This window comes from Propithecus coquereli, unplaced genomic scaffold (genome assembly GCF_000956105.1).
Source record: "Propithecus coquereli isolate 6110/MARCELLA unplaced genomic scaffold, Pcoq_1.0 Scaffold94, whole genome shotgun sequence".
Classification (NCBI taxonomy): domain Eukaryota; kingdom Metazoa; phylum Chordata; class Mammalia; order Primates; family Indriidae; genus Propithecus; species Propithecus coquereli.
In genome coordinates this window covers 5,037,381-5,065,255 of record NW_012155729.1, presented here as the reverse complement: position 1 = coordinate 5,065,255, position 27,875 = coordinate 5,037,381, and the positions used below count along the sequence as shown (strand labels likewise).

The window sequence follows — 27,875 nt, the reverse complement described above, 5'->3', positions numbered from 1 at the left end:
GAAAAATTTCTAATTAATAAATTCTAAACTGTAGGTATTACTTGATATATCAGGATTTTCTAATTAATGTGAAATTTACCTGCTATATCTAAATATAATGAATTTCTTATTTATTATTTGAAATGAAAAGTAATGGCCACTAACAGAGCTTTTGCTTACAATGATGTTAACTATAGAATAATCAGTTGTATTGAAAACAGTCACCCATTTTATAAGATGGAGTTCTGGAAAAATATTTCTAATATTAGGCACCTACTTTCTTCTAACTATGTAAGTATCATCTACCACACATATAGAAATTTCCCATGCTGTACTTGATTTAGAGTAAGTGCCTGGCCCTAGACATAAAGTTTTAAGTTTAGAAATAAACTCTTTCAAAATGCATGGGCCCCCACAAAGCACAGATTTTTAGAAGTGTGGTATTGTATAACAGATGGGGGTTTAATGAAGTAAAGCACAGTTTGTAACAGGTTCATTGTTTCATATGCTCTGGATCACTAAATTGGCAGGTAGAGATGAAAGGTGCATTAAAATGGACATCCCGAAAATTGTAGAATTCCCTCAAAGGAATACAGTCTTTAATTCTGAATTATGCAGCTGATTTTAATGAATTGGAAATCATAATGCATAACCTTTCCCTGACGCAGGAAGGAACTGTGAGCTGTGCAAGGATTACTTTTTCCGACAAGTTGGTGCAGATCCTTCAGCCATAGATGTTTGCAAGCCCTGTGATTGTGATAAAGTTGGCACTAGAAACAGCAGCCTCCTTTGTGATCAGGTAAGTTCTGCTCAGTACTGAAGGCAAAGGATTACTCTCTCTGCCAGAAATTGAGAGAGATCCTACCAGTGGAATTGAAGACTATATTTACCAGGAAGTCCTCTGTGTGTGTTTGCATTTCAAAGAGATGATTGCTTTAAGAGTGTTCCTGTGCAACTTATAGTATGTACACGATATATAGGACTACTTAGTTGGTCCTCTGCATGAAAGAAACACCGATTTTAGTTTTAATTTTACAGATGTCAAAAAATTGGAGGGTTGGGGTTCCCAGTAAACCAGCAAGTCAATTGAGTATATGTCTTGGAATTACTGGTGAAATAATATTAATAAATGATATGAATAAACAAGGATGGTTCCTCCAAAAATTCCATAGAAGATAGTATAACAAAAGTCACTTACACATAGATCCAAATGGAAATTATGATAACCTTACTTCTAAGTTTCTTATTCCAACTTTCTTTCTTAAGAGTGCAATATATTTTTTATAATTTTAAAACATTTTTATTACCTATATCACAAATAATGATGTCTAACTACATGCACACATTTACCCTGAATTTTCAGTGTGGCTATATTTTGCTTGTCATTGAAGTCCCAACTCAAATACTGATACACCTTTTGAAATGTCTTTGCTGACCTCCCTATTACAAAACATTCTCAAATCACTGTCTCTCATCTCACCCTGTGTTATTTTCATTATGGGCTTTGTGAAATTAATTTATTTGTTTACATTTTCCTTCTCTCTATCCAGCATAAGCAGAATAGTTTCAATCATGTAATTAGCACCCAATAAATATTTGTTGAATAAATACTGAATGAATGAAGAGAGATTATGTCTGAACACTGATCCTATAGTCAGATTGTCATTTAGAATGGTCATTATAATAATCTGAGCATTATGTACAATTTCCACTTAAAGGACAGTTCTTCTCCCTGAAGAGCTAAGGTCAAGTAAGTTTGGTATATACTATTCAAAGACTGTGAACTAAAGTTCTACCTCTCATAACCTCGATTATATGTTATAAGCCATATGGATTCAAGTATAGCAGATTTGTTTCTCAATTCTACAATTCGAATATGAAAGAAATTAAAATCTGATTTTTCTGAACTCAAATTTCTATTTCAAGTTTATTTCATTCAGGTGGTGGACAATTTTGGGTGGTTCTGTGCTTATAAATATTTAACAACTGAGTATCCAAGAAAAAAAAAAACCTACCATAATCAAATTCATGCCACCAGTGAGATGTCACTAAACATGGAATTGAGATGTATTTAATCTGCTCTTATGAGGCAGTGCAGACCCCAGCAAACTATTGGCTCTGGATCTCTTTCTCCACCTCTTGTAGGGTAGATCTAATTCTTGGGTGGACTTGTGGAAGAGTATACCATGTAAAAGCAGGATATCAGCTACAGATAGGCATTTTTTGGGTAGATGTTCTTTTTCAAGTTGGGCAAGTTATCCTCTATTCCTAGTTTTGAGAGTGTTTATCATGAATGGAGTTGAATTTTGTCAACTATTTCTGCATCAATTCTGATCATGTGATTTATTTTTAGCTTGTTAATAAGATGGATTACATTAGTCGATTTTTGAATATTGAACCAGCATTGCATTCCTTGAATTAAACCAACTTGGTCTTTGTGTATATTGCTGAATTCTATTTGCTAAAATTTTGTTAATAATTTTCCATCTATATTCATAAGAAATATTGGTTTATAGTTTTCTTTTTACATACTGTGTTTGGTTTTGCTATCAGGGTAACACTTTCATAAAATGAGTTAGGAGGTCTTCCTTTTTGTTTCCTGTAAGAGGCACAGAACTGTTGCTAATTACTTTTTAAAGGTTTAGTAGAATTCCCGAATAAAATTATAATATCTGGAATTTCTTTGGAGAAAGAAAGAATTTATAATAAATTCAAAACAAAATTCTAAAAATTCATATACAAGAAGAGAGAAAAAGAAATCAGAGTGATATTGACATCATTAGCAATTAATTTTTCTAGAAAGTAGTTCAGAATTACCTTAAAAATTCCAAGGGAAGACATTTTGAACAACCGAGTACCCAGTTCTAACCAAACTATCACTCTGATATAAGGTTAAGACTCTTCTTGTACTGATAAATGGTCACTTATAACTCCATATTAAAATACTTAATATACAAAATGAAAAAGGAATGTAAGATAGAGGACAATATTGAACACAAGAAGTGACAAATAATTGTGATCCAAAAAAGTAAATATGTCAAAATATATTTTAAAAGTCTCCATTGATATTTATGATCCTGAAGAATATTATCCTTAAGTAGGTTTTTAATAGTTAGATTTTATTCTTTTAAGATCAAATAACAATTTGTTTTGTGCCTAATAATATTTATATAACCATAATGTCAGCTTTGTTTATATTGGCTATGAAATTCAACCCAGAGACAAAGAGGACAAGACATAATGGCTATAAGATGAAAGGTAAATACTCTAAAATTGAGTGTCTATACATAGAAGGATATAAATTTGGAGATAAAGAATAAAACAGAAATAGAAGATGTTGAAAATGCATTAGTATCTCTAACTTTTAAGTAGAAAGTCAATAGATATTATTAGGTATTTTATTTAGAGTTATACAAATAACAAGTAGAGAGCTGAAAATAATAATATAACCAAATATTTACATGAGAAACTGGATGCTTTTCCCCTAAGAATGGGAACAAGACAACAATGTCCTCTGACCACTTCTATTCAACATTGTACTGCAAGTTCTAGCCAGGGAAATTAGGCAAGAAAATCAAATAAAAGACATTCAGGTTGCAAAAGAAGTAAAACTATCTGTATTTGCATATGACATGATCCCATAGATATAAAGTCCTAAGAAATTCATTTTAAAAACTATTAAACTAATAAATAAGTTCAGAAAGTTTTCAGAATACAAGATCAATATATAAAAATCAATTATATTTCTATATACTTGCAATGAACAATCTAAAAATAAAATTAAGAAAACTTCATTTAAAAATAGCATCGAAAGAATAAAATATTTAGGAATAAATTGAATAGAAGAAGTGTAAAACTTATATTCTGAGAACTAAAAAACATGTTGAAAGAGATTATAGATGACCCAAATATAATAAAAGGAAAGACATCCAATGCTCATGTATCAAAACACTTATTATTAAGATGCCAGCATTCTCCAAATTGATTTACAGATTTAATGCAATCTTTATTAAAAGCCCAAGTGGCTTCTTTACAGACATTAACAAGATGATCCTAAAATTTACATGAAATTCAAGTGACTCAAAATGTCCAAAACAAACTTGAAGAAGAACAGAATTGGAAGACTTGCCCTTCCTAATTTTAAAATTTACTATAATGTTGCAATAATCAAGATAGTATGGTAATGGTATAAAGATAGACGTATAGATCACTGAAATAGAATTGAAAGTCTAGAAATATATCCTCACATTTACAGTCAATTGATTTTTGACAAAAATGCCAAGACAATTCAATGGAGAATGTGTATGTAGTCTTTTTAACAAATGGTCCTGGGACAACCGTGTATCCATATATAAAAAATGAAGCTGGACTCCTACTTCACACCATATATGAAAAATATTAACTTTAAATGGAACAAAGAGCTGAATGTAAGAGCTAAAACTCTTAGAATAAAATATAGATGTAAAATCTTCATATCCTTGGATTAACCAATGGCTTTTTAGATATGACACCAAAAATATAAGCAACAAAAGAAAAATGTATAAATTAGACTTCATTAAAGTTAGAAGCATTTGTGTTTTAAAAGATACAATCAAGAAAGTGAAAAAACAACCTAAAGAATTATTTGTAAAGCATATAATAAATAAATATAATAATAAAATATTTGCAAAGCGTATATCTGTCTGATAAGAGACTTGTCTCTAATACAGATGAAGGATATTTATGATTCAATAATAAAAAGACAAGTCAATGAAAAAATGGGTAAAGAATCTGAGTAGATATTTCTCCTAGGAAGATATAGAAATGATCAACAAGCACATGAAAGATGCTAGATATCATTTGTCATTAGGGAATGCAAATCAAAACCACAGTGAGATCCTACTTCACACCCAGTAGGATGGTTATAACTAAAAAGACAGAAACAAGAGTTGGTGAGAATGTAGAGAAACTGGAACTCCCATAGACTGCTGATGAGACTGTAAAATGTGCACCTACTTTGGGAAACAGTCTGGTGTTCTTCAAAATATTAAACAGAGTTACCATATGACCCAGAAGTTTTACTCCTCAGTGGATAGCATATATATTCATGAAATGTTATTTGCGAATGTCATAGCCACATCATTCGTAATAGTCAAAATGTAGAAACAAACTGTCCGTCAACTGATGTGTGAGTAAATAAGATATAGTACAACCACACAATGGAGTATTATTCTGCAGTAAAAAGAGAGGAAGTCCTGGTACATGCTACAACATGTACTTAAGTCTTAGAAAGGAGAGTAGGGAAGGAAGGGACAAAGAAGAGAGAAAGCTTTTTTGTTGTTGTTAAGTTGTTTCTGTATGTTGATAATTTTCCATATGTAAAAATATAGCTTAAAATACATAAAAGGAAAGACATACTTTAAAAGATTAACATTTTTCTTTGTTTTAAAAGCATTTTTCCTTCTTTAAAAGTTTTTTCTTTACAGATCTGCTTTGTTGACTATAGTCTGAAAAACAACAAAAAGAATTTTCTTTAAATCGGATACGTAGCCAGAGAATGTAATATGAATGTAGATAAAAATGATAGAACTCTTTTGTGATCGTAAAACCTCCACATTATCTATCTCTAAATTGCAGTCATGTTTTGCCTTAATTTTTATTTTTTCTCATGCTCCAAGTACAAAGTATATAGGCTGTTGTTACATGTGGAAATATTTTGTCACATACACCTTGCCTGAAAAATGTTATAAAAGATTTCTAAACATGTTTACTGTCATTATCAATGTGATAACAGAATACACACTAAAAAAGTTGTCAACAATGTCAGAATTATAAACTGTAAAGTTGAATTCAAGGACACTTTTAAAATTCATGCAATTGCAATCCTTAATAATATTAGGGAGCATACGAGGAAATTAGGCAGTAGTTCAAGTCTTATTTTGTTATAATAACTTAGGAATGAAGCCAGCCCCAAATGGCCTGAGTGACTGTGTCATGCGCTCTGTGTTCTGGAAGGGAACTTTCCCTTTGGCACTTGTCATTTGAAACTCAATCCAATCTCATAAGATATGGCATGTCTGCTTTATTCTTCCATAGAATGCTGTAATTCTTCCTAATGTGAATGCCAAGATCTTGAGAATGGCATGAAGTAATGCTCTGAGTCACAGATCCCAAAAATACCGATGCCAAAGTCAAGACACAGAGAACATCTAAAGTACAATAATAATATTAATAGGAGAGAGGAAAATGGAGAGTAATAATTATTGTTGAGGAGTTATTAATATGGAGTCCTTACATCCCTAGGGCTACTATGTGAGTGTACAATTTGTGTAAATTAGAGTAGAAAACAATTTATGTCTGTGTCACGCAACTGTCTGTTTCTGTATCTTTCTTTTGTCTCTGTATTTTTGAGGGTGAGAACTTTCAGTAGTTTCATTAAATCCAAAAGGGGTACATGAGCCAAAAAAGATGATAATTCAATTCACTTTGTAAAAGAAATCCATTTATCTTATGAGCAGTCTTGGTTATGAGTACAGGTAATGTACTCACATGTAATGTGAGTTTTATACAATACCACTGTACTACCATCTTGTTTCCTTGAACTCAGTGCATGGCTTACTTGACATGTGTCCTGAGTTGGAGGATGACTGTCCTTTCCCTTCTCCTCATCTAGTGCGACTTAAGTCCAGATGAACCAGATAGAGTCCCAGGCATAGATGATGCTTTTTCTGTACCTTGTGGTATCTGGAGAGGGTCTTTGAATGCACATCTAAAGTGCATATATCTAGAGATCCCAGTCTGCTCCTGACCCAAGGTAGGAGTAATCTGTCTGGCACCGCCTTGCGCTCCCCAGACCCTGCCAACCACACATTTGCTGGTGTTCCTGGAGTGCCTGCTATAGCCACCTCCACAGGTGATGCTCATAAGGTAAGGAGATTTCAGTGAAAGTCCCTAGCATATGGCCTGACTCACGTGAAAGACCTGCAATAAATATTGTCTGAGTGCTTTCCTGCTTGGGAGTTTCTCCATCCTTGCTGCCTTCTCTCCCTCTTACTTTGCTGTGTTCTTGGATACAGCTGAGGAAGCCGTGAGAGTTTGGCCACCACAGTCAATACGGAGGTTGTCAGCTGGAGCAATGCTTTTCAAACTTTTAATGTGCATGTGACTTTCCCAGGTATCTTTTTACAAGATAGATTCTGATTCAGGAAGTTTGGGGATTGGAAGTGAGATTCTACATTCTGAAAGTACCCAGGTGATGCGATTGCTGCTGGTCTATGGACTACTTTTTAATAATCAAGGAGTTAGAACATTGTCAAAGATGTATAGATGAAAGAAGCAGACATGGTGGGGAGGGGGAGGTGTGAGTGTGTACTTGTGTACACATGTATACACTTGGTCAGGTGTGTGTTCACTTTGTTCCATCCTCTGAATCCCGTCTTAAAAACAAATGTTTTCCTAAGTTTTCCAAACCACTGAGCCTCTCTCAAATTAGGGTTGAGTTGTGCCCTAAGCTGTATCTTCAAAATTAGAGGATTTAACCTAAACCATTTAAAAAAGTAGAAATAAAAGACAATAAATAAGAGAATCAAAAAGTTGGTTGAAAACTGAAAATACTGTTATAATTATATAAAAAGAAAGAAGAATGGTTGATTGTAATGCTCAATAAGGCATCGATAGAGTGCTGTAGTAACACCAGAATGGAAAGCAATGACTAAGAGGCATTTTAAAAATAGAGTAATAAGGAAGGAGATTGGGGTTCAAATGAGTTAGATGAAACAAAAAGGCATCAATGAAGGAAGTATTTCTAGGCCCAACCCATGGAAGATGAAATCATAAGGAATAGGGACCCTACTCATGAAAATTGATTGTTCTGCCAGAGTGGTAATTTTCATGGAAATACATTAAAATTTGGAGCAGAATATACTTTCTCTGCATAATGTACAACTGTCTACAGTTCATCAATACTTTCTCATCTGTTCTGAACTAGGTGTTTGTCATTAATTACTGCAACATGTCCAAAAGTCACCATGTGAATCTTCCAGAAATATATTACCTTATATTTTTTATAACTCAAATACTTAATGTACATATAGAAGAGATAGAAGTAATGCATATGTTTCCTTAGCATGAGTTTCTTAGTTTCTATGAGGAACTTGTCCCCGAATAGTATGATGTATGGATATTGCCTACGTGCATTAAAGTGGTGAAGGATATGCAAGGTAGGGGATTTTCCCAGAGTTTAAATAGAGACAGGAAGGTCTGGGTACAAGCTGTGTGGTCTCTCCTTTAGAGAATTAGGAGAGATAGATTGTAGTATTTTTCACGCAGTTGGTAAACTGAACACTGATTGTCCTCAGAGTGTAGAGGGTGAGATTTACAAGGGAAGGCACAAAGGTTCTGGGGTATAAATGAGAAAAGAAGGGAAAAATGAATCTTGGCTTAATAAGAAAGCTAGAATTAAGGGAGTTATCCAAGAATCAAGGTTGTGACAAACTGCCCGGAAGTAAAATAGGTGGAGGTGGAACTGAGGTGAGGTTCTCAGCCTCAGCTTATGTTGAGTTCCACATGTTTGGAGACATCTGACATCTTCTTGGGAACAAACTTGTCCTAAGGGCCAAATTATAATAGCTCAGGTATTGAAGGCTAGATTAAAGAGCCCTGATAACATTGGCAGAAGCATTAGGCAGTGATCGGATGCTGGAAGAATTGAGTTAACTAGTACGTGTAAAATAACATGATACAAACCCCATTGCACTGCTACCGATAGCAATGCAGCTAAAATAGGCTAAACAGATGTAACAAACCCCCAAATGTCTAGTGGCCCAAACAATATGGAAGTTCATTTCTTGCTCACGTACCTCTCCAAGGCAGCTGTTCCTAGTTGTTTGGTGGCTCTCTTCTGTATGACAATTCAGGACACAGGCTCCTTCTATTGCCTGGCTCTGCCTGCCACTGGGAAAGAAAAGGACAATATGGCAAAAATAAAAATAATAAAAAAAAAACCTCGTACTTTTTAAAAGCTTTGGTCCAAAAAAGGCACATACCTCTTTTGCTATTGTTCTACTGGTGACAGCTAGTTACATGGCTACTAGTTACGTGGAGGGCTGGAAAAATATAGTTCCTGTCTGGGCAGCCACTTCCCAGCTACAGTTGTATCCTATGGAAGGGGGCATGGGGTTGGTGGGGAGCCTGCCATCTCTGCTCGATGCCTATGTGACAGAAGGTGTAAGTGAGAGGGGCATTCTCTTCTACACACAGAACAGAGTGGCTTCTGTGTAACGAGGACCCCTGAGAATAGAGTAACTCATCAGAATCTTGGGGTTGCCAGGCCATTAATATTGGTGGCAGTGCCTGCTTCGAAGTAGACCCTGTAATAGTGGCAGAGTCACCTGTGGAAGTACAATACCATAGCAGTTCTTATCAGCAAAAAAGAAGTGGATGTGGGAGAAGAAACAGCTTGCATGCAAAACAAAAAGATTTGTTTGTGAGCACATGTGTGAGAGAGGCCCCAGGGAAAAGGAAATGAGAAAACAATCACTTCCCCTCTAGGTGTTCCCAGAGGAGTGGGCTGGGGGGGAATTAAACATAAAGAGCATTCAATGTGTAGAGGATGCTTAGGGAGCATAGATTTGGAAGCAATTTCAAAATATGAGTATTTTAAGACTTTTGGCAAGAGCAGCCACTGTAAGCTGTATATAATTTCTTGGGGTTATGATTAAAGGGTGAAAATATCTTTTGTGTAGGTAGGTAGGTAGGTAAGTAGATATATATAGATAGATACGAGAATAGCGAGTATATTTAAAAAATCAGTGACTGCATCATAGTAACCCTTTGAATGTGCTTTTCGATGATACTGACTTGTTCAGGAACAGAATGTAGTCAGCAGTCAGCCTCCCCCTTCCCTGGCCTCCAAAACCAATGTGCTGATCATTTCCAAAGGAAGGTGCATTCCCAATCAAGGAGAAGCGGTTTCGAGGACACTAGGTTCCCTGGTATTCTCCAGGAGTGAGGAATGGTCTCAGCTCCTGGTGGACCAAAGGACCTGGTCTCCATTTTGCCCTACCTTGCTGTTTTGGTGCCATGTACGAGAATGCCACATTCTGAAGTGTGTAAGACAGACGGGCATATTGCAAAGAATGCATGAGGATGGAAACTAGTCTGTAAGATTCTCATAGGTCCATTTGTTTCACATTTGTCATGTGCAAAGAAATATGCCATGCATTTTAATTAATTCCGACCTTACCAAAGTTGGTAAAGTAGTTATTAATTTATCCACTGTATAGTTGGGGACGCTGAGCTTCATCGAAATTAAGTAAGATCATAGAGGTAATAAGGAGGTAGTGCAGAAATTCGAAGCTTGTATTGTTTATTTCTAAAACCCAAGATCAACTTGAGATTAGAGACATGGGGTTCTTACTTAAATACATATTCCCAGCACTGTGCAGAGTGCCTGGCACAGAAGAGGAGCCTCATCCTACAGCTTACACTATCCAAAAGTAGGAAGAAAATAAACTCATTTGTTTGTGGATCATTATACCAAATCCTATTAATTTAATCCTAAATATTAAACAAAATTCCTAAATATTTAGGAAATAACAATGTTTATATAATTGAATGACAAATTAATTTCTTGGAACCAATGCAATCCTCAAATGGAAATTTGGTTGATATTAAAGAATTAATGTATCTCCCTTAGTGCTTAATGTACCAAGGATCCAGCTTATTATCTTATATGTAACCTAGGACATTTGAATATTTTGTAAAGATATTTTTTAAAAGTTATTCATTTTCTTTATCATCTCAGATGGATACCTACTTCTGAAAATATATTTGGAACATACGTTTTCACTTGTTTAATTAATTAACACTATAGCAAGCAGGCATTCCCCTGTGTAAGCTCATAGCAACTTTTATCACTTTTACTAAAATAAAACAAAAAAAGTAGTTAAACCACATAGTTAACTTTCCTAAAAGTGTATTTTTATACAACATTAACTATAGACATGGAAGATACGTTTATTCATGTTGGAAATAAATGCTACCTTGAGATCTTTCATTTTGATAAAGTCAAAACACTATCTTGCTAATAACCACTATATTAATTTTGCAGCAAATTACAATAAGACCATACTGTATAGTTGTGCCATTCAGATGACATTTATGAAATGCTCTAATTTAACATGGTGACATATATTACATGCATCTTTTATAAGTTATAGCTTATAATCTCCGAGCGAAATAGACCTAAACCAGACAAAAAAAAAGAAAGAAAGAATGATGCAATATGAAATTATATCCCTTTGAAAACTAGGATTATAATTACATTGCTTCCTCTTAAAACCTTTCAACTATGTAACTTGTAACCATTGCTGGGAACAGCAGTATGTGGGGAGCCTCTTTACACCTTTTCCATCTTGAACACTCAAAAGATTGAGAAAAAATGTATTGTATCCCTACTCTCGCTTTATTTGAACCTACTTCAGAATTTTACCTTTTTGCACATTCCTTAGAGATTATGGTGGGGTAGTTTAGAAAGCAGTTTCTTGGAAATGCCTTTTGGAGGGGGAGGGGTGCTATAAAAATATACCAGCCTGATAAATGATAGGCATTGTAGAATAGAAAAGAAAAGACATCTTGGTTTTACACCAATGTAGAAGCTTTTCTTCTCAAATGAATATTTTCGACAGCTGAGCAAGATGATAAACAGCAGTTTCACAAAACACTTAAATGGAAACAAGTATTATGATGTACATTATTCACCTGGCCTTCTCCAATTCATGACATTTATATGTGGCAGAACCCACTGCAGATTTGTTTATTTTTGAAGTGGAATGAGTACCTTGCAAAGAGGTAGCCTGTTACATTAATGTGAACTTCTCTTCAGAGGCAGAAGCTTTGGGAAAGAAGTCATTGTATCTATACTAGTGATATGTAGCAATTCTCTGGATCCACGTCTTAGGGCTGAGTAAGGTCCTAGCAGATAGAACATACTGTGTTAATATAGACACATAAATATAGATATAAATATATACGTATTTTTCCTTATAAGCACCAGGGGTACTGCAAATGATTAGATATTTCATAAATGCCTTTTTAAAAAAGATATTGCTGAAACCAGTCTATTTATAGAACTTATATTTAGATGCTTAGTAGTATAAATACTCCAATGTTGGTTCAGTTTGGAAAGGTTTTGTTTCTTTGATGCTCAGTGATAGACCTACATTTGATGAGATGGGTGACTAAGGTGAAAAAAGAGTAAGACTGACAGGAAATTGATTGGCTTAGTGCAGTGGCAGAATAGGTGTCAGTATTACAGCAATAGTTCTCAAATGTTAGTGTTCACAAGAATCACCAACACAACTTTATAAAAAGGAAGATTCCTGGCCTTGACCTTTATGGACTTTTAACTCTTTGGATTTGGAATGTTTGGTTGCAGACAATCAAAAGACTCCACTTCAGAATACACTATACGTATGTTGAATGTAGATTTGTATATTCGAACTTTGTTTTGGTATTTAAACGGGGCATGTATGTTTGATTAAGTCAAAAATTTAAGAAATCACGAACGTGTAGTATTTTTTTTTTTTTTTACTTGAATGGAGAAGAATTTGGGGTAAATATTCTCTAAAAGGCTATTCAAGGAGCCATAACTAACTCTGCAAAAAGTGAGTAGAAATTGTGATGTCTATAACATATATGTTTGATAATGTCTCCTAAACATATTTCAGTGTTTTATTTAACAATAAATTCGAAGTAATTCATTCAATTACTAGAAAAAACATTATGGGGATGCTACTGTGTGCCAGGCACTGTGTTAGCCAAGGTATATAAAATAGTGAATAAACGAAACACTCAGGAATTGTTAAATTTAACCTCAAAATGCATTGTTTACTATTTTTATTTTTAAATGAACTGTGTAAAGATTTAATTTTTTCATTTCCAATGATAAACCCATCCTAAAAGTCAAATAAAGAACTCATAACAGATGGGACAAATAGAAAATATGGAGATGGTAGATTTAAACCTAGCCATATCAATAATCATGCTAAATTTACATGTTCTAAATACTCCACTTACAAGTCAGAGATTGGAAGATTGTTTAAAAAAGTAAAAGCCTACAAATAGACTATGTGCTGCATATAGGAAATACATTTCAAGAATAAGACAAATAGGTTAGAAGTAAAGGTTGGTAGAAGACTTATGTAAACACTAATCATAAGAAAGCTGATGTGACTTTATTAATATCAGAAAATACAGATTTTTTAGAGTAAAAATATGACCCAGGACAAAGAAAGTAATCTCATATTGCAAAAGGAGTCATTCTATCAGTAGGATATAACAATTCTTCATATTTATGTACCAACAACAGAGGTTCAAATATACAAAGCAAAAACTGATATAACTAAAGGAAAAATGAAAAAAATCTGCAGTGATAGGCAAAAATTTCAATACGCTTCTCTCAATATTTAATAGAACAAACTGATAGGAAATCAATAAGTATATAGATTGGAAAAACATTGTCAACCAACTCAACCTGATTGACATTTATAGAGCACTTAACCCAACAACAGCAGACATTAGCTACTTTTCAGTTCTACAAAAAACATCTTCCAATATAGACCAAACTCTGGGCCATAAAACAAACCTGGATAGATTCAAGTCATATAAAATATATTATCTGGCTATCATTAAGTTAAAAATCAATCACAAAATAATCTCTTGGAATATCCCTAAATATTTGGAAACTCAGCGACATAATACTAAATAATCCAAGGATCAAAGAGGAAATCAAAACAGAAATTAGAAAGCATTCTAAACAGAAAGAAATTGAAAGCACAACCTAACAAAATTATGGAATACCACTGCCTATATTAGAAGAAAAAGTTCAAAGAAAGATCTTCCACTTTATGAAACTAGAAAAAAAAGAGATAAGACCCAATCCAGGCTAATGAAAAGTTATTTCTGGGTATCTGGATAGAGCTCATAGGGAGGATGCTTTTTTCCTCTTTGCTCAGGTGGCTAAAAGCATGTAAGACCAACATTGTGATTCAGGCAAGACCAAAACTTACAAGACCAAGATTATGTTTTAAGCCTTGATAAAAGGGAGAATCTCTATGGCTTGAAGTGTGAATATATATTTGCTTATTATGAGAGACAGTAATTGTACTGTTTTTTTTCTTCTACATTAGTAATAGAAATATCAATATTAGGTGACCACATGATCATAGAGAATAAGTGACATTTCTTAGCTTCATCGGCAGCTAAGTATAGAAATGTGATTTCAGTTCTGATCAATGGCATTGTGTCTATTAAGTTTTGCTACTTAACTTAGTGGCTTAAAACAATTAAAACTGCTTATTTAGTTCATAAAACTATGGTCTGGCTCAGTGCCAGTCTGCACTGGCTTGTCTGACCTCTTCGGGACTCTCTTGTTTGTCTTGGTTAGCTAGCTGGGTCAGGTGGTAGTTAGATGACCTAGGATGGCCTCGCTTACCTATCTGGTGGTTGGCAAGCAGGCTGTTCACTGGGGTGATAGGAGCAACTATCAGCTGGAGCACCGTGATTCTCTTCCACGTGTCCTGTAATCTTCCAACAGGATAGCACAGGCTTGTTCACAAGGTGATCTGAGAGTTTCAAGCCCAGCAAGAGAGAATGAACTCTACATTTTCAAGCCTCTGCCTGCATTAGGTTTGCTAATACTTGGCCAAAGAAAATCAATAGGTCAGCCTACAGTTAGAGTGGAAGGATTCTACCAAAGAGCATAGAAATAGAAAAACGTTGTGTTTGACTTTTTGGAAGTCTTTTTCTAAAGGGAGAGGAAATGCCCTTCTCTGTTTTTACTGCTTGCTTGACAAGAATTGGCCTCAGAGTATGAGGAGATTTGCATTTTCTCACATTAACAAAAGAGAATCTATAGCTGAGTTACACAGAATTTTCAGGTGAATTTTGAGAAATCGACTAAAGTTAATGTTTTATAAAATGATAATGCCTTATTTTATTTTTAAACTACATTTTAAGATATAACTAATATAGAGAAATTATAATCAATATGTGCCATACAGACTTTCAAATTAATGAAAAAGCAGTAAAATTGTTATCTTTTTAAATTTGTGGCAGAGTTGTTCATATGAAGAGAATTGCTCATATTGATGAAAATACCTTGATAAGGCTTAGGTATTGGCAGGAATTAAGGTAATAATATATACTTTTGAGATGTTCTGTGTGAAAAAGTTGCTGAGAGTCAGGCGTATAGAGAAAAGTAGACCTTCAGGGCAGAGCAAAGAAGAGGGAGCCAGAAGTCACAGAGGTGGTAGGTAATTGGAGTGCAGAAGCCCATGAAAATCTCTAGTTATAGGAAAACTAAAGGGATATTATGAATTGCAAAGTAAACCTTTCACTTCTCTTTTATCTCCAATCATTAGTAAAGTTTAATAATTACATTCCCTCCCCTCCCCACTTTTTTTTTTTTTTTTGAACAAGAGTTCCTCTTTTTGAAATTGAGGCATTAGCCAAGTTTCACCTCTGAGTGATGCAGGGCTGTGCTCTTAGGAGGCAAGAAGATTCCAAAATGGAAGAAGAAGAAATTTGGGGTCAGAGTGACGATGAAACAATCAATACATAGAGAATTCTTATAAACTAAAGGAGCAGTTTTCTTATTCAACAGAAATGGAATTAGGGTTACAGGGTGTCTTATCTAGATCCCCCAAATCATGGAAGCTCCAGTTGATCATGTATTACATTTAAATAAGAATATAACAAAATAATATAAAAGATAAAGTTTTGGCACTTTTATTTCTCTTTATGTTTGTCACTCTTTTTTGCTCTTGATCTTTGAAAAACTACTCTTCACATGTAGGGAATGTATAAGATTATTCTTTGATAGAAACATAATATATGTCCAGTCCCCAAAGATGCCTGCCATGTGTTTGAAGAACAGGACTGATGCTTGTGAAGCACCAGCAAAAAGGCCTAAATTATTGGGTGATGTACTTGAAGTGTTAAAAGTAATCAGAGGCCTATTACATTTTCATGGCTGTAAGTAACATATATCCACCAATAAATGCCATTTGTTTTCGTAGGCTGAATCAAATCCCTGTTGTGTGTAATGATCTGGTTCCCTTGGGGCTAGCTGGGCATGGGGGCAAGAAACAGTCAAGCACAAGGGAGCAATGCATAGTCCTCACTCATGTTTCTACACCTTTATGTGTCTTCGATATTGGTGTGTGTGTAATCCTATGTTTTTCAGACTCTTAGATATTTTCGTATCAATTGCCTTATTGTATCCTTAAAGATCCCAGTGAGTCCCTATTTCTCAGATGAGGAAAAATGAGGCAGTGATAGGCTTTTGCAAATTCTTTAATTTGAAAGCCCTTCCCTATATCTTTGTAACTAAATCCCAACCTTGTCATATTTTTTTCATATCCTTGAAATTAAATGGAAATCAAACTACGTCTTTTCCCATGGAGGTTACTTTTCTCTGTGAGAGCCCTGCCTCTAAATGTGAAGGGCTGGATTCGGGCCAACTGAAAGGAAACTGGGGGAGAAATGTCAGTGACTATGAAAGAGATCTGATGTCTGTATCGACAGCTCTGTGTCAAAGTCCTGGTTATTATCAAATTTCTCATATTTATTTCCCATTTTATATACATATGTTTACTTATGAGGAGTTTCAGTTCTTATCTTTCTTTAATCAACATAGTTATTATCTATGCATATAGTATATGAGCATCATATATTTTATGTATTTTCATTCTTCTCAAAACAGCAGCTTGAGCAGAACAAATACTGAGTGTTTTAGCTGTGATTTTGCTTTAAAATGCTTTCGAACAAGTAAAATTTTTGCATTTTGTTTTACCACAATATAAATCAGCTAAATATACTTGATGTGGTGAAATGAACCCTAAACAGGCTGAAATATTCAGCCTATTTAGGAGAGTTGTGTTAAAAAACAGTGCTAGAGTCAGTACCAGTAGGGATAAATAGATGCTCTTAACAGAAAACTTTGAACATTGTTAAAACATTGATAGGATAATATTATAGAAATATTCTTCCTTAATTTAAACATCTGCGTGTATAAAACAAGTTCGGATCAACAAAAGAGTAAATGAGAGGAAAGAAACAGAGAGGTGGAGTTGTAAGGACTAAATTAACTGCTGGTGCTTTTTTATTTTCAGTTGCTACATGTCTATAGTTTGACTTTTTTATATTGTACTTAATGGTTAATTCCCTGTTTTCCTTTCAGTCATATACCAGTCACTTCGAGGGGGTTTATTTTCATTCAGTTTTATAAATTCACCCTGCTGAAGCCTCCCATGTTTTGTGTCAGGAGGAAAAATACCTTATTACATTCTTGTCTGTTGAACATTTAAAGTTTTTTTCTCCCTCCCTCCCTGTCTTGTACCTAATGAGCAAATTATCTAAAAATAGATGCGTTCATCATTCTACAAAATGTTGTATCTTCTCTAGATTGGAGGCCAGTGTAATTGTAAGAGACATGTGTCTGGCAGACAGTGCAATCAGTGCCAGAATGGATTCTACAATCTACGAGAGTTGGATCCTGATGGCTGCCGTCCCTGTAACTGCAATACCTCTGGGACAGTGGATGGAGATATTACCTGTCACCAAAATTCAGGCCAGTGCAAGTGCAAAGCAAATGTTATTGGTATGTGTAATGCAAAAGTTTATGGTCACATCTCTATTACCATCTGGAATAAAATTCTCTATTTGATTTCTTAACTGAAGAGTAAAGCAAATTTCCTTGCTCAAGGCAGGCTGGAAAAAAAAACAATTTGGATGAAATTAACTGTCTAAAAATGATTAAATTAATAATTCTATCAAACTACAGCTTGAAGCTTAGTTTAATCAACCCTTTAGAAGTTTCTTTATTCTGTAGATGCGTTAGTTCACATGGGCCCATGCTAATAAGTCATAGAAAAATATAATTTGCTTACTGCATAGATGTTTCTTTTAGAAAATTAACACTTTTTCAAAATGTTTTACACTTAATGAGTTCTAAGCAAATCATTTCCATGCTAGTTTTCTTAATAGACCAAAATAAATGGATTTTTTCAAAATATTCTCTGCTACAGGGTCCTTTGTGATAAATCTTTCCATGTTTCTATTATATTTCTTTGAACTGTTCCTATGAAATGCAAAATAAGTCAACATAATTCCACAGATCATATATATTGCTAGGGTTAGTTATAAAGGGCTACATAATTTTAATTTTGTAATTCAGCACCAAGCTAATTATAATAAACAGCTACCTTCAGTGTTATTTATCATTTTTTTATACAAGACGTGCTTTTTTGTTTGTTACTCCCACAGGTATTTTTCAGAAATTAGATTTGATTATAGCAATTTATTACATCCAACATTTTTGAGGGGAACAACCGCCACATAAGGACAAAATTTATCAAGTGCCCAAAATGCACTATGTACATAATGCACTTTGAAATTTTGATATATGAGAATATTATGAGAGGAAAGTTTCCTGATGAAGTGAGTCCTGTATTATAACTGAACATGTCTTGGTTCATATAAGAAGTTTAAAAAAGACCTTTGCCTTTCTATTGTCATTCAAGACACCAAGTCATCCATGGGTTTTCTAACACTGACCTGAACCTTACAATAATAAAAAAAATGCCTGGCAGTGATAACACACACACACACCCACACACACACACACACACACACACACACACACACACACACACACACGTGCACACATGCACACACACACGTGCATATCATTCTAAACACTATTTTCATTTCTGTGTTACAACTGTAAATCTAATAGTTTGTCATTTATACCTGTGGATGATATGCATGTATTATGTCATGCAATTAAGTTAGGTAGACATTTCAGTATAATTTAATAAAAAAGAATATGGATGTACATAATGATATTACATAAAATTTCTCTGGTGTAAAGAAAGATTACATCAAAATCTATAACATAACTTACCTTTATGTATATCAAGCGTATAAAAGCTATTTTTTTTGGAAGGAAAGAATAACTCATAAAGAGAAGCACATCTTTGTATTTGTTATCTGTGATGCAGAATGAATTCTAAGACCTGTGAATTCAATCTATATGGCATCCTTTGTTCTTTGATGTGAGATATATTTTAAATTCAGGATGTGAAAACAAAAGTTGAAGCAAGGCCTTTAAAGATAGTGAAATGTTTACTTTTCTATATTAGTGGAATCTTTCCTTTGAGGGTTAGAGTCCAGAGCTTGAGCAAAGTAAAAAAAAAAAACCAAAATTTACTTAGAATGTGTTATGACCTCCCTGCCATTTACCTGTTTTACTGGTTGATCCAGATAGTTTACTGTAGGAAAATATATGTTTTGTGAAGACTAAATCATTTTAGTATTATTATAAATAATTATTATTTCTAGACTTATTTCTGCTCATGGAATACTTTCAATAAAAATATAAACTTGAGGTCTATATAAATTTATTTTCTTAATGGGATTAGCAAGTACCCTTATTCAATTTTACCTTGTTAATATGAAAACAAAAGCCTAGCAAATACAAGTGTATGTTGTATATGCTTCACAAAGCAAACTGTTAGAGTTAACAAAACTGTTAAATCTTACTAATGATTCTATCACCAGTAAAATACATTAGCACCAATAATTTTATTAAAGTAGGTCATTCATCTAGAATAAAAAGAGAGAAGAATGTGAATTAAATGCCAAGTGTGCTAACTCGCCTGTACTTGTTAACACCGAATGTGATGCCCTGTAGGCCTTCCTGAGTATCGTTAGGAATAGATTACCTGTCAGGAATATGTATGGCATATTCAAATAAGCACTGCGCATATTTTTAAAACTGATATGATATGAATCCATGTAGACCAATTTTAATAGTTCAAAATGAGTCATAATTCTTGTTAACAATACAGTTATTTTTAAAATTTGCAGCAATAGTGGTCCTTTTTTATTTTCCTTATTGAAATTAAATGATATGCCTTAGGTGAGTCATTCATCACTGTTAAAGAACTTGCCTTCCATTGGAATTCTTGAATTTTTATCCATATATATACATACATATCATGCATTTCCTTCCAGTTTAGGAAATGCTTTTTTACATATGCGTTCCTGAGTCTGTTTTTGACTCTTATTTTAGGACTAATTTTTTAATTGCTGTTATAGCTTGAAATAAGTGTTTCAGGTGACGCAAGCTCACACAGTAGTTATTTAAATGCATGGATATGTGAAAACTACCTAAAGGAAATATTTTGCATCTAAATATTCACTATTCTATTTTTTTTTATTCCTTTGCCTTCTAATAGCCTTTTTGAGACTAACCTAAATTGTCAGAGATTTAAGTTTAGGCGATAAAACATTTTTCTCCTTTTGTAAAATGTATATGTGTACTCCTTTAAATAGAAGTAATAGAAAGAACAGAATTTACTTAGTGTTTTAAGAGGTATGTTCTGAATCACATAAGATGACAAGCAGTGTGATTGCTTTATGAGCCAAGGAGAGCATAATTTATATTAATTGAAAATGATAAAATATAGGGGCATGCAGAAGGATTAAAATAAAAATTGCTCTGGATAAGTTTTATTTATATTAATTATTTACGTGTGTGATATTCAGAATAAATGTGTATGCTATTGTCAGAAAAATAGTTATCAGCTTAATCTTTTTTTTTTCCTTTTCCCCAGCTTTACTAAGGTACAATTAAACAAAAATTATATATATATACAGTGTACAATATGATGTTTTGATATATGTACACATTATGAAATGATTAATTCAAGTTAATTAGCATATCCATCACCTCACATACTTATGTTTTTGTGGTGAGACTATTTAAGATCTAATCTCTCAACAATTTTCAAGTATATAAGACATTAACTATAGTCACCATGGTATACAATACATTTCCAGAACTTATTCAGCCTGTCTGACTAAAACTTTATACCCAGCTTAATATTTTATTAAACATTTTTAAAGAATTCTTATTTCTAGGGAAACAGCTAATGTGGTATATGTAATTCTACTATACTTTTAAAATGAACATATTTCTCAAAATAGTTTTAGTATTTGTTAAAGAGGAAAAGGGCTCGAGTATATGTAACAGAAGCAACATTTGCATGAAACATTTTTCTTTGCATTAAGTAATAAATCATTACAATTTTATAAAGCACATTGCAAACAGTTGTATATGAGAGCTAAATTAAGGATTGCCATGGTATTTTAAATATTCAATTACCTCTCTATGATGTCGCTTGTGAGAAAACACTCAATAATCTGTGTCTGCATTAAATGTCTGCAGCAGCATTGTTTGTGTTTCAGCTATTTTGAATGGAATCATTTTACCATCTTCACCTTTTAAACATATTTTATCTTTAGGGCTTAGGTGTGATCATTGCAATTTTGGATTTAAATTTCTCCAAAGTTTTAATGATGATGGATGTGAGCCCTGCCAGTGTAACCTCCATGGCTCAGTGAACAAAGTCTGCAATCCTTTTTCTGGGCAGTGTGAGTGCAAAAGAGAAGCCAAAGGACTTCAGTGTGACACCTGCCGAGAAAACTTTTACGGGTTGGACATCACTGGTTGTAAGGCCTGTGATTGCGACACAGCTGGATCCGTCTCTGAGACTGTCTGTGATCCTAAAACGGGGCAGTGCGTCTGTAAGCTCAATGTTGGAGGAAGACAGTGCAACGAATGTTTGGAAGGAAACTTCTATCTACAGCAAAATAATTCTTTCCTCTGTCTGCCTTGTAACTGTGATAAGACTGGAACTATAAATGGCTCTCTGCTGTGTGACAAATCAACAGGACAGTGTCCTTGCAAATTTGGGGTAACAGGTCTTCGCTGCAATCAGTGTGAGCCTCACAGGTACAATTTGACCATTGACAATTTTCGTGGCTGCCACACGTGTGAGTGTGACTCCTTGGGGACATTACCTGGGAGTATTTGTGACCCAGTCAGTGGCCAGTGCCTATGCTTGCCTAATCGTCAAGGAAGAAGGTGTAATCAGTGTCAACCAGGTAAGAGAAACGAGTGACATTTTCAGTGCACAATGGCTTTTTTGTTATCCCGTAACAGATGATTTCTCCCTGTTTCTGGTTTGTGGCTTCTAAAAAATTTATCTCCAACATCATTATCATATTTATATCATCGTCCAACATACATATAACTGTTAACTTGTCCAAAATTATCTGACATATTGTGTTGCTATTTTAGGGGAGATACTTTAGATGAACTCCAGCCAATTGAACTTATTTCTTAATTGAGACTTCATTTCTCAACTTGAAGGAAATCCTCTTTTAACAATTGAAAAAAAAAAATCAAATTAAAAAAAGCAAGAACAATTTTCATTTTCCAGAAAAGGAAAATTTGAGTTGGTTATCTGTACAGTGCCAGATGTTCAGATGATGAACCAAATTTTCTAAATAAAGTTGGCCAAATATTTTTATTGAAGAGGGTATAGGTCTGTCATTGTATAGAAACATCTAGAATTATTTTTGAATGCCATCAAGTTAATAAAATAGGCTACTGTTTAATCTCACTTTACACAAACTTGTCTTTCCATCTATTTCTCAACTGAGGGACTGTATCTGTGGCTCCCTCCTTGCCTTTATATGACTTTAACTAAAATAATATACTTTCTTTATAATGAATTTATCCTGATACCATGATAAATATAAATATTTATCAATTGTTTAACAGCTGTACTGTTAATAATGGTTGTCCTGTCAAACAAAATCAGCTCTGAGCTGTCTGAGACTGTGAAAATGAGCAATGATACAAATTCATGATTTGCTTGCCAGGGAAGGGGTAGGACAGCAGTTCTGTTCTTCATGGCAAAGAATCCAGCTTAGGAGAACTGAGCCATTCCTTTCCCTTGACATTGGTCAGGGTGACAAGTAAGATCAAAGACACAGGAAGTAATTGGTGACTAATTAATTCTTTTCGTTATATAAGTACTAAAAAACAATTGGAACTAGTTTAAGTGTAAATAGGGACTATATTATAACTGAATGTTCCACAAAACCTAGGGACAAGGACCTATGCAGTCAGGTCACAGGGACTAGGATGTTCCCAGTGACACATACTCATTCATATTCTCTCTCTCTCTCTCTCTCTCTCTCTCTGTGTCTCTTTCTCAGCAGAAGAGCATGCTCTGCCTCTCTCTCCCTCTCTGCATGGTTATATGGCCACCCCATTTCCCCTTAAATTGCTTTAGAAATTCTACTACCAGCTACAACACAGAGACTTATTAGCTGCCTCTTGGTTATAATTACAATGAGGGAATTCTAATGGACTCAGTTTTATTTGGGTGGCTTCCTCTAAGCCAGTTCACTGTGGCCAGGGGTGTCAGGCTCACATAAAATGAGAATGGCTTTTAGAGACTACTCCATCAGGTAGGAGCACGGTGGTAAATATCCCAGTACACAGGAAGATTATTGAGAGCTGGGCAGACAGCCTAAATGACAGCCACAGCACGTTGCATTCTTTCAGTTTCAGATTAATTCTTCTAAATTTGCAATCAATTAATATTTTGGTATCCTAAAATGACATTTTTTCTTTTACTTTTTATTAATATCTTTAATTTTGAAATCAAGGTATTCAGTCTCCTGAACAGCCAAATAACCATGATTTATATAACCCTCTTTCTAAGTAACGAGCAAAAGCTAATAGATCAAATGTTATATCCTTTGAGTAATTATCTTCTGTTAAAATTTACTGAGTGTTTCATTCTGACTTTAATTGTATACATAATACAAGTCACACATTCTAAACGATTTTTCTAATTTTGGATAAAACTCTGAAATCACCATTTTAAAACATCTGTTCCCTTTAGTCCTTTCAATGAAAGACTTGACCGTCATCTAGGTATTTTGTATACCTACCAATTTAGATGATGGACTGAAATTCTTCATAAACCTGTTTTTCTGGGTGTTATGTGTGTTAGGTAGAAACATCCACAGATAATTTAATCAAATGTCAGCAAACTAAAGAAATAGGCTTTTCTTTATCTGTATTATGCACAAGCCTGTCTCACTTGTGTCCTTCCTGGGATGAAGAAATACTGACTTTGTTGCCCCTTCCTTTCTCTCAGTGGCTCTCACTGTGGTGATCTCTTTGTCCCCAACTCTAAGACCTTTTCTCCCACACCAGGCTGTGTCTCTTTCCCATCCATCCTACATAGTGTTGGCAGAACAATTCTCTTGAAACACTTCTTTAGTTATATCTTTCTCTTATAGGGCTACCTAAAATGGGTTTTCTTTTCCTTATCACTTGAGTCCCATCTGAGACAACCTTCAGGGTTTTTTTATCTTCTGGTCCTAGTCTATGCTTCCAGCTTTATTTTCTGCTATCCCCTGACTCGCCTATCTTCTTCAGTCACTTCGCTGGTGCCTACACATGTCACATGCAAAGGTGATTTCTATTTATCCTAAAGCTTTCTCTCGCTCTCCTTTCCCAACATGGAATGCTGTCTCATCATCCTTTTCAGTGTTAGTTGGTGCTCTCTGCTGAGTATTCTCTATGCAAAATACACCTATAAATCTCCATCACTCACTTAGTGAACCACAGATACTTGTTCAACATTAAGCATCAGTGTTTTAAAAAGTGATTTAATGCAAACCTATAGAAAATTTGAAAAGAATGCACTTTTGAAACATGGTCAGGCTTATCTTTTCTTCAAGTTCTATTTATTATTTGACCTTAAAGAGGAGTTAATGTTCAAGAAATCGTAATTCATATCTCATTGTAAATATATTACTTCCTTAATTATGTTTCTTTTTTCCAAAGACCATATAGATGAAGTCAGTGAGTTACAAGTAAAGAGCAAGAAGGGAGCATTAAAAATGGTGAAAATATTTCTGTTCACTGAAAAAATTCAACAATGTATAGCAAAATATTTGGTAGAAAATATACCAGACTGAGCGTCAGAAGATACAATTTGGAGCTCCATTTCTTCCACTCACTGACTCTCTAAAGGCCCTTCTCAACATGTGATTTCCATATTTTCTTCTGTCTACTGTTTCAACCAGCCATTTCCAGCTAGGGGTAAGGAGCTTTATCTTCAAGATTGCACCTGAATGGTCCCCATGTTGGTTCTACTCACATCCTACTGGTCAGAACTGCTTTGCATGTCCACACCTAGCTGCAAGAGAAGCTGGCAAATAGATTCTCTATCTGAAAATCCATGTATCTATTTAAAACCTAAGACCTTTATTACCATAATGAATAAGAAGGAAATTGATACTTGAAGATAGCAAGCAGTCTTGGCTAACCTAGGAATGCATTACACTTACAGAACGGCTGGCAGAACATTAGTCAATTTCTGAATAGGTTCTTCTAATGATAGTGAGTTTGGCACTTTTTGGATAGTTCTAATTATTGGAAAATTTTTAAAAAATTATCCAAAGATCATAAAGGCCTCTTGAGTCCTGAGGAGTTGTATGAGCCAAATCTCTTTTTATTTTCTTCAACTGTTTCTTACGTGCCCTGATTATGGGCCCACTGCTATTCTAGTCGCTCTGTTTTCCACAGACAAGCTGCAGCTTATCCGTGGTCCTCTTGAGATACTGACCTAGGATTGCAGTTATGAAAAGCTAGAATGATCAAAGTATAATTGGGATTATTATAGTTTGTTGGGAAATACAGTTATTTTCATATAGAAAACTCCTGTTGAGAAATCTTACTGAGAAATCTTTTCCTCGTAGGTGCTGTTGGTTTCTTAACCTAGTGAAAGGACATTTTATGTGCATCAGTGAACATTACCTTCACTGAGCTTAAGTTCTGATGGGGAAACTGACAAATTAATTTACAAATAAATATGTAATATAAATTTAAGTAATGATCTTTGGATCTTTGGCTCTACTCACCTATGTTTCTTTGTTGCTAAGAGTTCAAAATATTCTTGTGCTTACCAAATAGACTATCTGTCCCCCACCCTTATATCATCTACAATGATTCTGAAAGCTTAAACATTCCAGAAGGGTAAACTGGACAGCCAATTTATTGTACACAGTAAAGGCATATTCATTTTTTATTGGAATGGAAACAAGTGGTTTAAAAGGGGGAATGGTGAAGTGAAAGAAAACCTCAACCTGTTGCTCTTTATCGTATTTTCTAAAATTAGTCATTTTTCTGTTATTTTTATTTCTCTCTTTCACGTTTTTCTTTTTCTAATTATTTCAGAGTATGACAGGGGTACAAACTCTTTGGTTCCATAAATTGCATTTGCACCGCCAGAGTCAGAGCTATAAGTGTGCCCATCCCCCAAACAGCATGTACTGCATCCATTAGGTGTGAATTTACCCATCACATTTTTTCTTATTTAAGAATATGAGTGCCTGATCTAAAAAGCAGCCCAATGAGATGCCTGCTAAACTCTTGATTATTTCTCAGTGTCTTCAATTAAATAAATCCCATGCTGAATGTCCACAGTGTACAAGGAACTCTATTATTATTGTGGCTATGCAAATCGAATAAGGTAATCCTTGCTCTCAAGATATTGAAACTCTAAAAAGGGAAATAAGACAACTGCACATGTAAATAAAATACAAAAATGCTGTAAATATGACAATTATTTTCAGTATTAGTGTGGATGTCCGTTCTATATCTTCCTCTAAGGGAAGAGGACAATTTGCCAGCAACCTTTACAAAGGGGTTTTGTGACATCTGTACTTAGGCAAATAGCAACTAAAAAATCATTCTCCTAAGAAAATAACAAAACCATACCAGACAAACCCCCAAAAGAAAGGAGCTAGAAGGGGAGAAAGGAGACCAGGAAGGTAGTGTGTGAAGACAGAGACAGTATGAATCTTTTTCTGAGTTTGCCAGTTTTTTAAAAATTTAATTTGTATTTTAATCAAAGTTTGCATGTGCATAACTTAAAAAAAGCAATAAAATGTAAAGGTCCCTGCCCAATCCTTTTCTCAGGAATCTCCCTGCTCAAAGAAACCACCTCAACTTCTTAAATGTTTCTTCTGGGCTTTTATTTCTGTATTTCTGAATAACATACATATATTGTTCCATCTTGATTTTTAAAATTTAGATATTATCTGTTGTCTTTCTACTATAAAAGATGAGTGTTTAGTGCCTTATACTTCCTCCTCAACAATCCCTTTATTTGGTTAAATCAATATTCAGAGATTACTTTATTACGACTACATAAATCTACTGAAGAGCTATGCTATATAATACCCTTTGACTATATTTCCTTTCTTGAAAAAATTAGCCTTTGCTTAGTTTTCTAGGACTCTATTAGATATTTCTAGGAAACAGAAATCTCCAAGGGAACTCTGTCCAAGAAATCTGTATGTTTCTTTTTTCTTTCTTGCTGGATGTGTCAGTCCCCAGGAGGATTAGAGTTCCTGATCCTCCTGTTCTGATTTGGGCCAGCTGAGCCTTAGTTCTCTTGCACAGCTATAGCCTAGGTCTGTACTGGGGATTTCCTTCACCTGTCTCCTGTGTTGGATCCTCTATTTCCGAACCCTGCATGTTCTTTTTTCTTGGTTTATTTATGTATTTGGTAGAGCACGTGCCCCAGCAGCTTCTGAAAAAAAAATACAAGGAAGGAAGTGATTTTTTTTTCGAGAATTTTGAAAGTCTGAAATTGTCTTTGTTGTCTGAAAGTATCTAAATACAAAGAATTGTTTGAAATTTTATTGCTATATGAGATCACTTTCATTCCACAAATTTAAATAATTGCACCATTAGCTTTCAGCAATGTTAATCAGATTCTTGTTTCTCTTCTTTTTTCTGGGGGGAAGGACTTCTAGAAGTTTCTACCATCTCTATATTCCTAATTTAAGAAAATTTTATGATGTGCTTTTTGTTAAATAATTGTTCTGGACACTCAGTGGATCCTTATGGATTAGTGTTCTTATATTCTGGAAAAATCTGCAAAACACCTTCATAGCAATAGCTAGAT

General features: G+C 34.3%; 1 protein-coding gene across 1 annotated transcript in view; it reads left to right on the top strand.

Moving 5' to 3' along the window:
* The window catches only part of LOC105826911 (usherin-like), a 203,377-nt gene that overhangs the window by 111,640 nt on the left and 63,862 nt on the right, over positions 1 to 27,875 (top strand). The window contains exons 11-13 of the mRNA XM_012664921.1: positions 648 to 778; positions 17,425 to 17,620; positions 21,331 to 21,972. Coding sequence (XP_012520375.1) covers positions 648 to 778; positions 17,425 to 17,620; positions 21,331 to 21,972 — 969 coding nt within the window. The remainder of the gene's footprint in view (positions 1 to 647; positions 779 to 17,424; positions 17,621 to 21,330; positions 21,973 to 27,875) is intronic.